Source organism: Schistocerca cancellata, chromosome 2 (assembly GCF_023864275.1).
Source record: "Schistocerca cancellata isolate TAMUIC-IGC-003103 chromosome 2, iqSchCanc2.1, whole genome shotgun sequence".
In the NCBI taxonomy this organism is placed as follows: domain Eukaryota; kingdom Metazoa; phylum Arthropoda; class Insecta; order Orthoptera; family Acrididae; genus Schistocerca; species Schistocerca cancellata.
In genome coordinates this window covers 46,056,640-46,070,889 of record NC_064627.1, presented here as the reverse complement: position 1 = coordinate 46,070,889, position 14,250 = coordinate 46,056,640, and the positions used below count along the sequence as shown (strand labels likewise).

General features: G+C 40.6%; 1 protein-coding gene across 1 annotated transcript in view; it reads left to right on the top strand.

The window, feature by feature from the left end:
* The window catches only part of LOC126150656 (mucin-17-like), a 132,857-nt gene that overhangs the window by 19,701 nt on the left and 98,906 nt on the right, over window positions 1-14,250 (top strand). The window contains exon 2 of the mRNA XM_049915889.1: window positions 5,597-5,666. Coding sequence (XP_049771846.1) covers window positions 5,597-5,666 — 70 coding nt within the window. The remainder of the gene's footprint in view (window positions 1-5,596; window positions 5,667-14,250) is intronic.

The following is a 14,250-nucleotide window of genomic DNA, read 5'->3' as shown; positions in this document are numbered from 1 at the left end:
TAGTTAAGTAACAGTTTGTTCCTCAAAAATCAGTTAAATACAGCAGCATACTCGGTTGGCAAGGTACTGTGAAGAAGAACTGGTGATCTGAACCTCCAGGGGGTTCACATCACTAGTGTATAAGTGCTTGGCTGACATGGGTCCCCAGCCTTTGCAGCATTACTTCCTTTCCATGCTACAAGCTTGTACTTCCACTATCCCCCACCTCTCCTGCCTACCCATCAGATGGTTTTCTTGGTGCACACCTTGCTGGGACATAGTTTATGTTTGGGAATCGAGTTTTCACTTCAGACATTTTCTGTAACTTCTCATTAAATAAAAACATAGTCCCCATTCTTGGGTTTGACTTTCCACCTATTTCCATTCTCCAGAAGTGCAGATCATGCAGGGAAGTCACCCAATGCAGTGTATGCTCCCATTTTGTGTCTTTCCATCTTTTCACCCTTCGCAATGCATTACTGGCCAGGTGGCCATTGGTGAGGCTGGGTGGTGCGCATGGGAAGAGTTTCAGTTCAGATTGGTGTCACTACAGCAGATGAGCTGCAGATGTAGTAGATGAAGTTATCTTCCACTGGCAGTCATACAGCCCAGCAGTCTCTGGTGAAGGAAAGGCCTGTCCTAATGCATAGGCATACAACCCTAAAATGTTCCCTTCCTTGGCTACGCCAAGGGGAGAACCGTAAGGGTAAGTGACAAACAGAGAGAGATTCTCTCCAACACATGGGTTGTGTAAGGACTGATGGGGATTCCTTGTTGGCCACAAAAGGAACTTACAAGACAAGTTTGTGGAAGTGACAGTCATCTCTATAATGAAAAGTGGGTCAGTTTTGATCAAAAAAGCATCCCCTGCCCAGTCACAGGTGCTGCTTGCTTGCAACAGCCTGGGTGTCATACGGGTAACTGTCACTCCTTCCTAACAGTCTAAATATAATTCAGGGCATCATTATCTGCCAAGACCTGCTCTTGCAGTCTGATGAGCTATGCACCAGTTTGGAGTTAGGGGTGTACACTTCGTTCATCATGAACATAGGGGACCAAAGGACAATGGGTTGCTATAGGTGCCTTCATCTTGGCTTGTGAGGGCAATTAATTGCCTGAAAAGGTCAAGTTGATTATATACCGATATGTGATGTGAAACTGTATGCCTCCCCTTCCACCATGCAGTGGTGTCAACTGTGGAATGCACCATTCCCCCCTGCTCACCAGAATGCACCATTTTCCAGAGAGAACAAAGACAAGAATACGAGACCCTGGATGAGCTAACTTGTCAAGAGGCAAAGTATGAGTGGTTGCACCCAGCACATATAAATGTCATATGCTGCAGCTGTCATGACCGTGCCTGCTTTGCCAACAGTACTCTCACCAGCTAAGTCTCCTACAGTGGGGCTTCAGGGCTGCTTGACCAAGCCTACCCCTCCCCCCCCCCCCCCCCCATAGTTGGCAACTCTCCTCCTGCTACTTCCACCTCACCTACTTGAAAATCATGGACTTCCCAACCTCTAAGAAGAAGAAATTCTGGTAGCCCCCACACCACCAAATCCCACCTGTTCCATTCCTGTGACCAAGGAAGAGATTCTGGTGGCCCATGAGGCCCATTTTGTACCATATAGTGGAACCCAGAACCTGTGTATATTGATGCTATAGCCCCTCAACCTATGGCAGCACATGACCCTAAGGCATAAGCCACCTCCTTGGTCACTTTATGGCCCCACAGTACTTCAAAATTATTATTCTCCTGGGGATCTATAGCAGTTTTTTCCACCTCCAGGCTGAGCTATGACATCTTTCGAACACTTCCCTTGCCTTCCATATTGCCCTTCAGGAGACTCGGTTTCCACCAACGCAGACCCTGGCCCTTCATTGATAGCGGGGTATTATAAGATTCGTGCTACCTATGACAGGGTGTCAGGCAGAGTTTGCACATATGTTCAGGACACTCTTTGTAGTGAACTTATACCTCTTAATACACCTTTAGAGTTTCTGGTTGTTTGAGTAAGGGCATTTCAGAATATTACCTACTGCAGTGTTAACCTTCCCCACACCCAACGGTAAAGTGTGTCAGAATATACTGTAACCATTAGTTTCTCAGCTCCCCCCATCTTTTTGGGGATCTCAATGCCCATAACTCTTTTTGGGGTGGAACTAAAATAATTGGCCATGGCAAAGACCATGAAAGTGTACAGCCACAACCTGATATATTCCTATTGATTTCTGGTTCCCCCACAAACTTCAGCTTGGTACATGCAACTTTCTTGGCTGTTGACCTTCCTATCTGCATTCCTTGTCTTCTCCCATCTATCCATCAATCCATCCATCCACAAGAGAGTCCACGTTGATGTGTGGGGACCACTTCCTGATGTCCTTCTCTGCCGAGATGGGCTCTCAACAGTGTTGACCAGGGTACTTCCACATCTCCTGTCACCCTTGGCTCCCTGCTGCATGGAGATATTGATGAGGCAGCTGAGAATATGACTGCACTCAATCTTTTGGCAGCTGAATTGGTGATCCCCTGTCCATGGACCTGCCCCAAAAGAAGACAGTTCCTTGGTGGTCATAAAAGCCACAGAGGCCATTACAGATTGTATTTGGGATCTCCAATGCTCTAAGCAGCACTCGCCAACAAAGCACCTTATCGCCTGTAAGCAGCTCCATGTTCGGGCCTGCCACCTAATAAAACAATGGAAATAAGTACGCAGGAAATTATATCTTTAAACCATCAGACCATGTACCTCTCCTTTCAGGTTTGTGCTAAGATTAGAGATCTCTGCGGATACCATACACCTACAGATGTGTCACCTATTACCTTAAATGGCACTGTCTGCACCGACCCAGATGCCATTGCTGAACATTCTGCTCTTCTTTATGCCTGGGCATCTGCATCTGAGAATTATCAACCTGCCATTTGTGCCCTAAAAGAGTGAATGGAGCAAAAGCAATTACCTTTCACTACACACCACTGGAGCCATGTAATGCTCCATTCAGCAAGTGGGAATTTGTCAGTGTCATAGTCTGCTGTCCTGATACAGCCCTAACGCCAGATCACATCCACATCCAAGTGATCAAACATCTATCCGTGTACTGTTGGCGTCATAGCTTTACTGTCTTTAACAGCATCAGGAGTGAGGGCAAGTTCGTATCACAATGGCAAGAAAGTATAATTGTCCCAGTACTGAAACCGGGTAAGCACCTTATAGAGATGGGTCATTATAGCTCAGTTAGTATCACCAATGCTATCTGTAATTTTCACGAATGCAGGGTGAGCCAGCAGCAGTGTTGGCTCTTTGGGTCTCGGGATTTTCTTGCTCCATCCCAGAGTGGACCAAATTTTATGTGGAGGTTGATGAATTCTTATGCCAGATAGGTACCATTGCAGCAAAACGAGGGAGATAAAGCACTGAAGTGGATCAAAAATCCGAGCAAAGAGCAGCAGAGTACAAACAGATCTTGTGCCACCAAAGGATATATAGGACAGGACCACGTATGTCACTTGGAAGTAAGGCAGAGATGCAACTTTCCTGAATATAATGAATTTATATGGGTTTATTGTGAAAAGTATGTAAACCCATTGTGCAGTAACAAAAATGAAGTGCTTTAAGGCATTTCATATACAATAGGACGAAATGGTTAGGCCCAACATAAGCTGAAAAATTTAGGATTAATTGTGTCTTGTATTTAAATAATTATTTTTTTATATAATCTCCTGAGACTTAAGTACTTTCTTTTATTCTTCCTCTTTTTTAATATCAGTTAAGAATTTTGTGTGTGTGTGTGTGTGTGTGTGTGTGTGTGTGTGTGTGTGTGTGTGTGTGTGTGTGTGTATACAACGTTCACTTTAGCACTGGAGCTTAATTACCTAGAACCAATTGAGGCAAGGTTGTCACTGTAGAGTGTTAGTTAAAATAAATGTGTAACATAGCCCATCAGCTACAAACCATTAACTTGTAACTCACCGACTCAAATTTTGAAGTACTCATTTGCTTCTTTTCTTGCTTTTAAGACAACCATGGTAATTTTTCAAAAAAATAAAAAAAAATCATACCTTAATGGTTATATAAGGTAAGTACCAACTACGGTCAGACAGTTTCTGTATTTTAGAGTACTATGGCATTATTCTTGTGAATGAAATGGAGTAAAGTATTGAGAATTGAAGATGTATGAATCTACGTTTGCATAAATATTCCTCAAACTACTCTGAAGTGTGTTGCAGAGGGTATTTTGGAAGGCACTATGTGTTAGGATTTCTCCTCATTGCAATTGCATATGGACTGAGCGAGTAATGGATGATTAACTGCCTTTATGTGTACAGTCAATAGCCTAATTTGATCTTCAGAGTTTCTAAGGGAGCTACATGTATGAGGCTGAAGAATTTCTAGATTCTTCACTAATACTGGTTCTTGTATTCTCAAAAGGTGACTTCTGTGGGATAATTTGTATCTGTTTTCTCAGGATTATTGCTCTCATCAGTCAAGCAAACCTGTGACCATCTGTGACATCCTTCTTTGTATACATTGTCAGTTGAACAAATGGTCTCATCCCTCACACTTTTAGCAATTATCTAAGTTTGGCCACACAGATGAACTGGAGTCATCCACATGTTATGAACCCTGTAAAACTGTTCAATTTTAAATTCATGAAAATTATTATTGTCTTAGTTTACTGTTGATAATTTTGAATCATTGATAACATAGAAACAGTATATGACATTTTTTTTTTCATTTTGTGAAATCCAGAGTTTTACCTTTCTATACATCAAATCAAGTTACCAATCTTTGCCCCACTTTGAATTTTTTTCATATCTGATTGATAATTTCTGCAAATCTTTCCAACAATAATTCATTATTGATAAGTATCATTTGTGAAACATCTGAGATTGCTATTAGGACTTTGGTCAGCTCATTAACATAAAATAAGAATGACTAGAGTTCCAACACGCTCCTCTGGTGCAAGTCAGAAGTTATTCTTTCTTGGGTTGATGAGTCTACATCCAAAATTTGATAAAGTGATGCACCAATTAAATTAAGTATGAAACGATTGAATGCTCATACAGTTTTTTTTTCTTTTTATTAAACTCATCTTCCTGAGTTCAGCAAACATTATTGTGGAAGTGCCTACCGTTCAACAGGCAGGTAATAAATTTCTTGGTTTCCCTTTTAGTGCTTGACCCAGGTTTGCTTGAACCAACAGTGCTGACGTATGGAATGTGGTGACAGACACTTACTATTTCCACATGTGTCAAAGGGTCTTAACTATCTCTCCCAAACAGTGTGAGTGGTGTTGACAAAATGGAAATGGGGTGAGAGGATAGAGACAAATGAAAGGAGAGACTTCGTATATTGTCCAAACACTGTCTTTGCTTGCTCCAGCACTAGTAAAGGATGTAGTTTTTAAACATCTGCATATTGTTTGACACTTTATCTGCATGGTAAAACTTCTTCTCCCATAACCCTAACAAATAGTATAAAAAAGAGGGGCCCTCTTCTATTCACATTACAGTGGTTTGCAGAGTATAGATGTAGATATTTTGCAGTCTTTGTGATAGTGATTTACACTCAAATTTTGTTCATTTATTTAAGTGCTGGACTTTATTTTCTTTCAGGAAAGAAAATCTGATGGTGATGGTGATTCATCAGAGTCACATAGAAAGCGAAGAAGAAGTGATAATGCAGGTAAGCTGTTTACATGCTGCTGCAATGTCTCTGTTGTGAGAATTCTGTGAAACGTGATCTTCCATACTCAGCAGATGGGAAGTGATTCTCCACTAGATATGTGGCACTTGTCACCCACTTGATAATTCATATTCCTGTCTCAGGAAAAAGCAAACAAAAATGTTGTTCAATGTTCACATTGGGAATTTCTTTTATAGCTGTCTGCCTTCCTGAAATCAGAAGTCACTAAAAAAGAAAATAAATATCTGAATTTTCTAGAATGTAACAATTCACTTTCACGTTTGGCATTTATTAATTACTTCATTCACTTTAAGCCACCTGTGTTAGACTATATATTTGCTGGTGGTTACTTGACACCATTTGTGTATGGTTTCTGCCCATCTAATAACATTATCTACACACTACATCTACACTCTTCAGACAACTATAAAGTTCATAAAAGGGGGTATGCCCCACTGCCAGTTATTAAGGTTTCTTTCCCTGTTCCATTCATGTATGAGGTGCAAGAAGAATAATTGTTTTAACGTCTCCACACAAGCTGTAATTAATCTAACCACCTCCTCACAATTCCTGTGGAAGTGGTACATACGGGGTTGTAATACGTTCTGAGTGGCATAATTTGAATCCAGTTCCTAATACTTTGTAAGCAGGCTTTCTTGGAATAATTCATGTCCATCTTAAGAGTGTGCTAGTTTGGTTTTTTAGCATCTCTGTGATACTCTCCCATGGATCAAACATACCTGTGATCATTTGTGCCACCCTTCTCTGCATGTGTTCAGTATCACCTGTGGGGTCCTATTTGATATGGGTCCCATACACTTCAGCAGTATTTTGGGATGGGTGATTTACAAGCAATCTCCTTTGTAGACTGACTGGATTTCCCTATTATACTACCAATAAATTAAAGTCTGCTGTGAGCTTTACCCATGACAGAACTTCAACATACTGATATGGTAATATTGTATGACTAAGTTTTTCGTTTCGTGAAGTGCACAGTTTTCAATTTCTCAACATTTAAAACAAGGTGCCATTCTTTGCACCACTTTTAAATCTTATCAAGCTGTAACTGAACATTGATGTCACTTCTGTCATACTGTACTTCTTTACACTGAGGTGACAAAAGATGTGTGGTAGTGATATGCACATATAAAAATGGCAGTAGTATTGCATATGCAAGGCGTAAAGGGCCAGTACATTGGCGGAGCTGTCATTTGTACTAAGGTGATTTGTGTAAAATGGTGTCAAGCATGATTCTGACCACATGATGCGAATTAACAGACTTTAAACACAGATGGGTAGTTAGAATCAGATGTATAGGGCATTCCATTTCTGAAATTGTTAAGGAATTCAATATTAAAATTCCAACAGTGTTGGAACATCTGTTGATGATTCTTACCATGTCCTCCCTTCAAAAAAGTAGTCAATCCAGTCAAAGTTTCTGCTTGATACTCTCTAACAATTGTACTTTTGATTAAAAGCATAAAAGTGGTATTAACTGAAATTCATTTTGAAAATAAAAAAAATACTGCCGTTACTTTATTGCCTCTATCAAAAGCTTCCAGCGTGTCATGTGAAAAACGTGAGTTGATCTTCAAATGAGCATTGCTATCAGAATACATGTGGCTGGCATGGAGATTATTCTGCTAGGGCTATCTCATTATGTCTGAGCTGAGAATATGTTTCAATGTTCTACAACAAACCAGTGTCATGGATGTAGGATGGTAGTTCTGTGGATCAGTTCCTCTACCCTTCTTCTTGACAGGTGTGACCTACACTTGGACTAGTCAGTACTGTTTCCTCTTCCTGGTATTGATGATATTGTTATAGTTAAAAGAGGGGCTAACTCAGCTGCAAATTCAGTATAGGACCGGCAATGGATACATTGGGTCTGGAGCTTGGTTAAATTTTTATAGCTTCAACCATTTATGAACACCACTGAAATGAATAAGAGGGCGACTCCAATGAAAACCTTAAATTTGTAATAACAAATCGAAATTTTGTGACGTTATCTTGTAATTTGGTAAATGTGCTACAACCAGTGTGCAGAATGGCCTGTAGGTGGCAGCATAGTGCAGATGCACACATACTGTCGCAGTATCAGTATAAAGATAGCTGCCCCACTTGTGACTTGCACTAGGGAAGAACAGCATTCTTTTATTCAGTTTTTGCATAGTGAAGGTGTGAAACCTATTGAAATTCATAGACTAATGAAGATTCAGTAAGAGGATGCATGTTCGTCACAGCAGCAAGCCTTCGAATGGAGTAGGAAGTTCGCAGATGGTGTGACTTCAGTGGAAGATGCTCCTAGTCCAGGTTGTTACTCCACAGATCATTGCAGCATTGAGGCCATAGTGAAGTGACACTGAATGACAATGCAGAATGTTTACAGATTAATCATGGGTCAGCACACCACATTATGCATGATGTGCTCCAGTTTCACGAAGTGTCTGCAAGATGGGTCCCATGGCAGCTGACTCCTGAAATGAGAGAATGATATATTGGTGCTTTAGAACAACTTCTTCAGCCCTTTGAATGAGAAGGTGATGGCTTGCTTGCAAGAATCGTTACTGGGGACGAAACCTGGGTTCACTTCCACCAACCAGAAACAAAGAAAGCCAGCAAGGAATGGCACCATCCCTCATCAACAAGTGATTTCCATATGTTTGGACCACTAAGACGCAATGGGAGGAAAGAAGATCCGTTCTGATGAAGAGGTACACCAAGCAGTGCATGATTGGTTGCACGGACTACCAAATAATTTACCAAGGAATTTATGCACTTGCAAGTGCTGGAGGACTTGCGTTGAGTGTGGGAGAGATTGTATTGAAAAGTGATACAGCTTTGTACCACTTCTGCACAGTAAATAACATTTTTAAAAAATATTTAAAGTTCTCATTTGATGCACCCTCGTACTTATTTCACTCATCTTCTCAGTGGTAAGCAGGCAGTTATTCTTTCCAGATCAGATTTTTGTTTTGATTGTAGTCTTGACACTTGTATTACGTGTAAATTTCAAACAATAACTCATTGCACCAGTGACTCAAATCACCGTCTTCACTTATATTTACTACAGAGGCTCAGTTCAGAAGCAGCAGCAGCTTTGATTAATGTGGAAGAAGTCAGAGGGCTCATTAACTTGTCAAACAAAATTATTCGAAATAGGAATTTTGCAGCCAAGTGCAAGACATTGCGAAAGGAGATCCACCATATCTACTGTAGTCTGGACAGACAAAAAAGCTTTCCATTGGCAAACTTCTGCAGTTCAGCAGGCAGTCTTTTTGCTGCTCTCTGTCCCCAAAATTGGGCTGGCAGCTCTTGTCAAACTCAAACTGATCTAACAACCAGTGATCAGTTTCCTGTGTCAGCACGACACTGCTAAGCTTTCAGTAAGGATGAATACGTGAGAGTGACTGGTGATCCAAATGGACAATTTGAATGTGTGTCAAAACTACAGTTGTGAAAATTGTCTCTAATGCCTGAGCTGAGGTACTCTGACCCAAATCTGCCTGTTGTATACTAGGCACACCCCTTGGCTTCCTTGACACCTCCCCTCCCCCCTCCACCTGAACACATTTCCACTTACATTTCATATTTGACAAATTATCAAAATTAGTACTGTATTATGAATATAATAGAGGGAAACATTCCACGTGGGAAAAATATATTTAACAAGAAAGATGATGAGACTTACCAAACAAAAGCGCTGGCAGGTCGATAGGCACACAAACAAACACAAACATACAGACATGTTTGTGTTTGTTTGTGTGTCTATCGACCTGCCAGCACTTTTGTTTGGTAAGTCTCATCATCTTTCTTGTTAAATATATTAGTACTGTATTATAATTATTGCCTCTGCTTTTGTGACTGTATCATGCTTTTTCTGTGATAACTGTCAGTACTTTTCTGTATAATCATATGGTGCTCTTCTCTGCTGATTTATTACACAGGATGTTTTGTGCAGTTTATACTTCTGAAAATTTGTACACCATTAAGATTCTTAGTGTGGCTTACTAGACTGCTCAAGGTTAATTTTTAATTGCAGCAATGGTGGTGAATTATAGATTACTTGTGTTGACTGTACCATCAGTTAGGTAGCTGCCACCCTTCATATACATTATGGCTATTCTGCCATCATATGTGGAAAGACATGCAATTCTTCTCTCAGTATGCTTAAGATCTCTACTTCCAAACATTTCAGGAGCCATTTGTGACACTAATCATTGTGTCAGCTGTTAAGCAATGCTGCCAGTACTACCACAGTTTGCACACCTTAACCACAGTTCTAGCCTGGTATCTGGCTCCTTCACTCTCTCTCTGTCTTTCTCTCTCTCTCTCTCTCTCTCTTGCAGGACCTGCTGTATGCAGCAATATGACGGATCATATTGCAGTTCCTTTAGAGGAATTTACCACAGCTTCAGAGTCATATTCTACACTACCAGAGGCAGGGGCATTAATAAAAATCAGTCATATTGTATACCAGCTCTGCTGTAACTTCCATAACATGTTTTACCTGAACTTCACCACAAACAGCTGTTCAGTGACCATCTCAAATTGCATCAAAGAGCAAAATTGACTACCCAGTGGTAGTATGTGCTGCCAAGAAAGAGACACTCAGCTATTACCTCCTTTCATAATCCATGGCATCTGAGTTCCCAAGCATTTCCACCTCATCACCACGCTCATCTCCTCTATCAGATTTCCTGGTCTAAGTAGAGGGTTTAGCCTTGTCATTCCTTTCAGTCCCAGAATCCTCCATGTGTCAGTCTTCACTAGCTCCTGTCCCAGAGATACGTCCACCTCTGCACCTGCCTGTGCCTTGTATTTCTCTGTCTTCACTTTAACTTCCTCTCCAACTCAAACCTTTTCTGTCCTGCACTTACTGCCACCACACTAAATTGCACACTAAATGCAACTTCTTTTTCTCTGCCAATGGCTGGGCCATGAACAGGCTAGTCCATTTCAATTCAGACTGCAGGAAACATTGTTCTTTCTGTTGGAGCTCAATTTTCTGTTGCCTAATGTGGACATGCATTAATATCTTTTACAAATGCACAACTGTGATATGAAAGGACTTCGTTTCTTTAAGAGTCACAGTGACTATAATTAAAAAAAATGCCTGATTCTAAGACTTATCTCAGAATCTATTGAAAGTAAAATTCTCAAACACAGCTCAAAAAGAAGGTAATGCCATATAGTTTTTTGTGGTAGTTGTGTGCTATTTTAAGGACTTACATATATCATAATTTTCACTATGATTAACATTTTTTCCAAAAACACAATTTTAAATGAAATAAAAAGTACTAATGTTTTTAAATCAATGCTGGATTATATAAAGCAAGCTTTCTATGGTACCTTCAATGAAGGGTTATAGAGAACATAAAAAGAAATCGAAATAGTTGCAAATGCTGCTGATTGCACTATGCTGTATTACACAACATTCATGAATCATGATGAGACCATTATTGATAGACTGCTGTTTGTTTCACTGTGGGAGGATGCTGAGAAGTGGCACCCTGAAGAAACAACCTTCTTTTTGGTCCCATCATCAATGAGTAGATAGGATGAGAAGGAAAGAGGCTTTCCTTTTCATTCTGTCTGGTAAGTCTTCCCTGACCTGGGGTTCAGGCTGACTTTTCTGAACTCTCCATCTTTTCCTAAATATCTCTAGTCCTTATCTTTCACACCACATCATTCCCCTTGAACACTTCTGCCAGAGGGAGGAGCCACTGGCTCCACAAACTAACAAAAATAATACCTTTCTTGAAACTTCCTGGCAAATTAAAACTGTGCGCCCGACCAAGACTCAAACTCGGGACCTTTGCCTTTTGCGGGAAAGTGCTCTATCATCTGAGCTACCCAAGCATGACTGACGCCCTGTTCTCACGGCTTTACTTCTGCCAGTATCTTGTCTCCAGTAAAGCTGCGAGGATGAGGTGTGAGTCATGCTTGGGTAGCTCAGATGGTAGAGCACTTGTTCGTGAAAGGCAAATGTCCTGAGTTCAAGTCATGGTCCGGCACACAGTTTTAATCTGCCACAACATTTCATATCGGTGCACACTCCACTGCAGAGTGAAAATCTCATACTGAATACCTTTCTTGTATGTGTGCTGTCCTCCCGCCACTTAGTGCACTATCTAATTATATTAGAAACTTATTTTTAAGTGTATAATAGTTTTCAGTTAATTTCATATGAAGATTAACTAATTTAATCTAAGAAAAGCTCTATGCAACTGTCAAATATGATACTAGATGGAAGTTTAAGTACTATAATAAATAATGTCTCCCATCAATACTGCTTTGTACACCTACCTCCTGTTTTTCACGACCCCCCTGGGGTGCATGGGGTGGGGGGGATGGGAGGCTGATTTACAACTTGATATCAGATTCGTGTTTGCTCAGTTGTGGGGTGGCTCTTGCAGTGCCACAGCCTTCCTAATGAATTTCGTGTGGTCAAGGGGCATTCTCCTTCCACCTCTCCCAGCAAGAACCTACTGTCCTCTGCCATCTTTATATTGGTCATACCAGGTTGACACATGTTGGTGTGTATATATATAGCTAACCCTCAATTAGCATTGCTTTTGGAGTTCTTGGGCCTTGCTTTATCCTGGTTAGGTTCCTGCCCTCCCCTGTCCTCTGCATATTGTCTGGTTCTTTGTGCCGTTTTGGTTCACCTTTCCATGTGTCTTCTTCCACTGGTGTTGTCACAATCATACTATGGTGTGGGGACTGGGATGGGTTGGCAGCAGGGCTGGTGCCTCATCATGTCTAGCACCTTAGAGATTCCACCTGCTGTCACCTTCTGCAACATCCCTCATGTTCTTCAATTTCCCTACCATCTCAGCATTTGTTTTGTCTCTTTCTTTGCATGTTTTCCTTTACCATTTACTGCCCTGTGCCATTTGTGTTGTTTTCTGTAACCCAAGCAGACCTTGGCTGAAGGTGGAGTCTACCAGCTTCTCAATTCTTCTGCTAAGAATTTGTGTTCGTATTTTGCAGCCATGAAATACTCACACCTGTCAATACCTGCTTTCTTTAAAAATGGAATCATTACACTCTTCTTGTAGTCTCAGGGTATTTCACGTGTCTCATACACCTTGGTCATCAGATGGAATAGTTTTATTTTTTCAAGGCTGCTCTCTGAAGGCTATCAGTAGTTCTGATTGGATGTTGTCTACTCCAGGGACCTTGTTTTGACTTGGGTCCTTCATTGCTCTGTCAAATTCCTCCTGCTGCATCATATCACTCATCCCATCTTCATCTATATAGTCTTCTGTTCCCATAACATTGCTTACAGCTTCACCTCCTATGTATAGACCCTCTATTATACTCCTTTCAGTATTACCTTCTTTATTTAGCCTTTCCTGCTTAGCAATTTTGTACTTCCTGTCACTCATTTGTAGATGTTTGTGTTCACTTTTACTTCATTTGCTGCATTTTTATATTTCCTTTCTTTCATCAATTAAATTCTGTTCTCTTCCATTATCCAAGGATTTCTACTAAGCCTTGTCTTGTTACATAACTGATCTTCTGCTGCCTTCACCATTTCATCTCCCAAAGCTACCCATTGGTCTGCTGCTGCAGGGATGGGCAATATCTTTGGCTTGGGGCCATTCGTATGTAGGCAGAGGTTAGCAGAAGGTCACACCTTTTAAAATGATGGTGTGCGGTAGTTCACCTTGCATTTCAGAAAAGTTATAAATTGTTGCAAAAATTCTGTCTTGGCAGGGCAGACAAAAACCACTAGTGGGCCACTGTTTGCCCACACCTGTTCTGTGTTCCTTTCCCTGTTCTATTGTGTTACTTTCCCCTGACCTAGTCAGTAATTGCCCAATGCTCCCTCCATAACTTACAATGACCTCTGGCTCTTTCAGCTTATTCAGATACCATCTCCATACATTCCTACCTTTTTGCCATTTCTTCAGTTACAATCTGCAGTATATAATCAATATATTGTAGTCAGTATGCATGTGCACCTTGATATATCTTAAAATTTGGACCCATATTTCAATCTCTCTCTCAAAATTATATAATCAGTCTGAAACATGCTGGTGTCTGCAACTCTTCAGTGTGTGTAACCTTCCTTCATGATTCTTAAACCAAGTGTTAGTGATGATTAAATTGTGCTCTGTGCAACAATCTACCAGGCAGCTTCCTCTTTAATTTCTTTTCCTAGTCCACATTTTCCTTCTATTTTTCCTTCTTTCTTTTCCTACTATTGTATTCCCATCCACCATCACAATTAAATTAATGTATCAGTTAACTGTCCAAATAATTTCTTTTGTTTCTCCACACATTTCTTCATTGCTCCATCTGCGGAGCTAGTGGGATTGTAAACTTGGGCTACAGCAATGGGTTTTGGCTTCATGTATCTTGGCTACAATAATCTATTAACAATGTTGTTCATAGTGGCTTGCTTGAATTGTTGTTTCCTAATTCATTATTACATCTACTCCTGCATTACTTAATTTGATTTATATTTCCAGCGCTGTATTAATCTGGCCAGAAGTCCTGTTCCTCTCGCCACTGAACTTCAATAATTCCCATTATATTCTAACTTGAAGCTATACATTTCCTTTTTAAAATT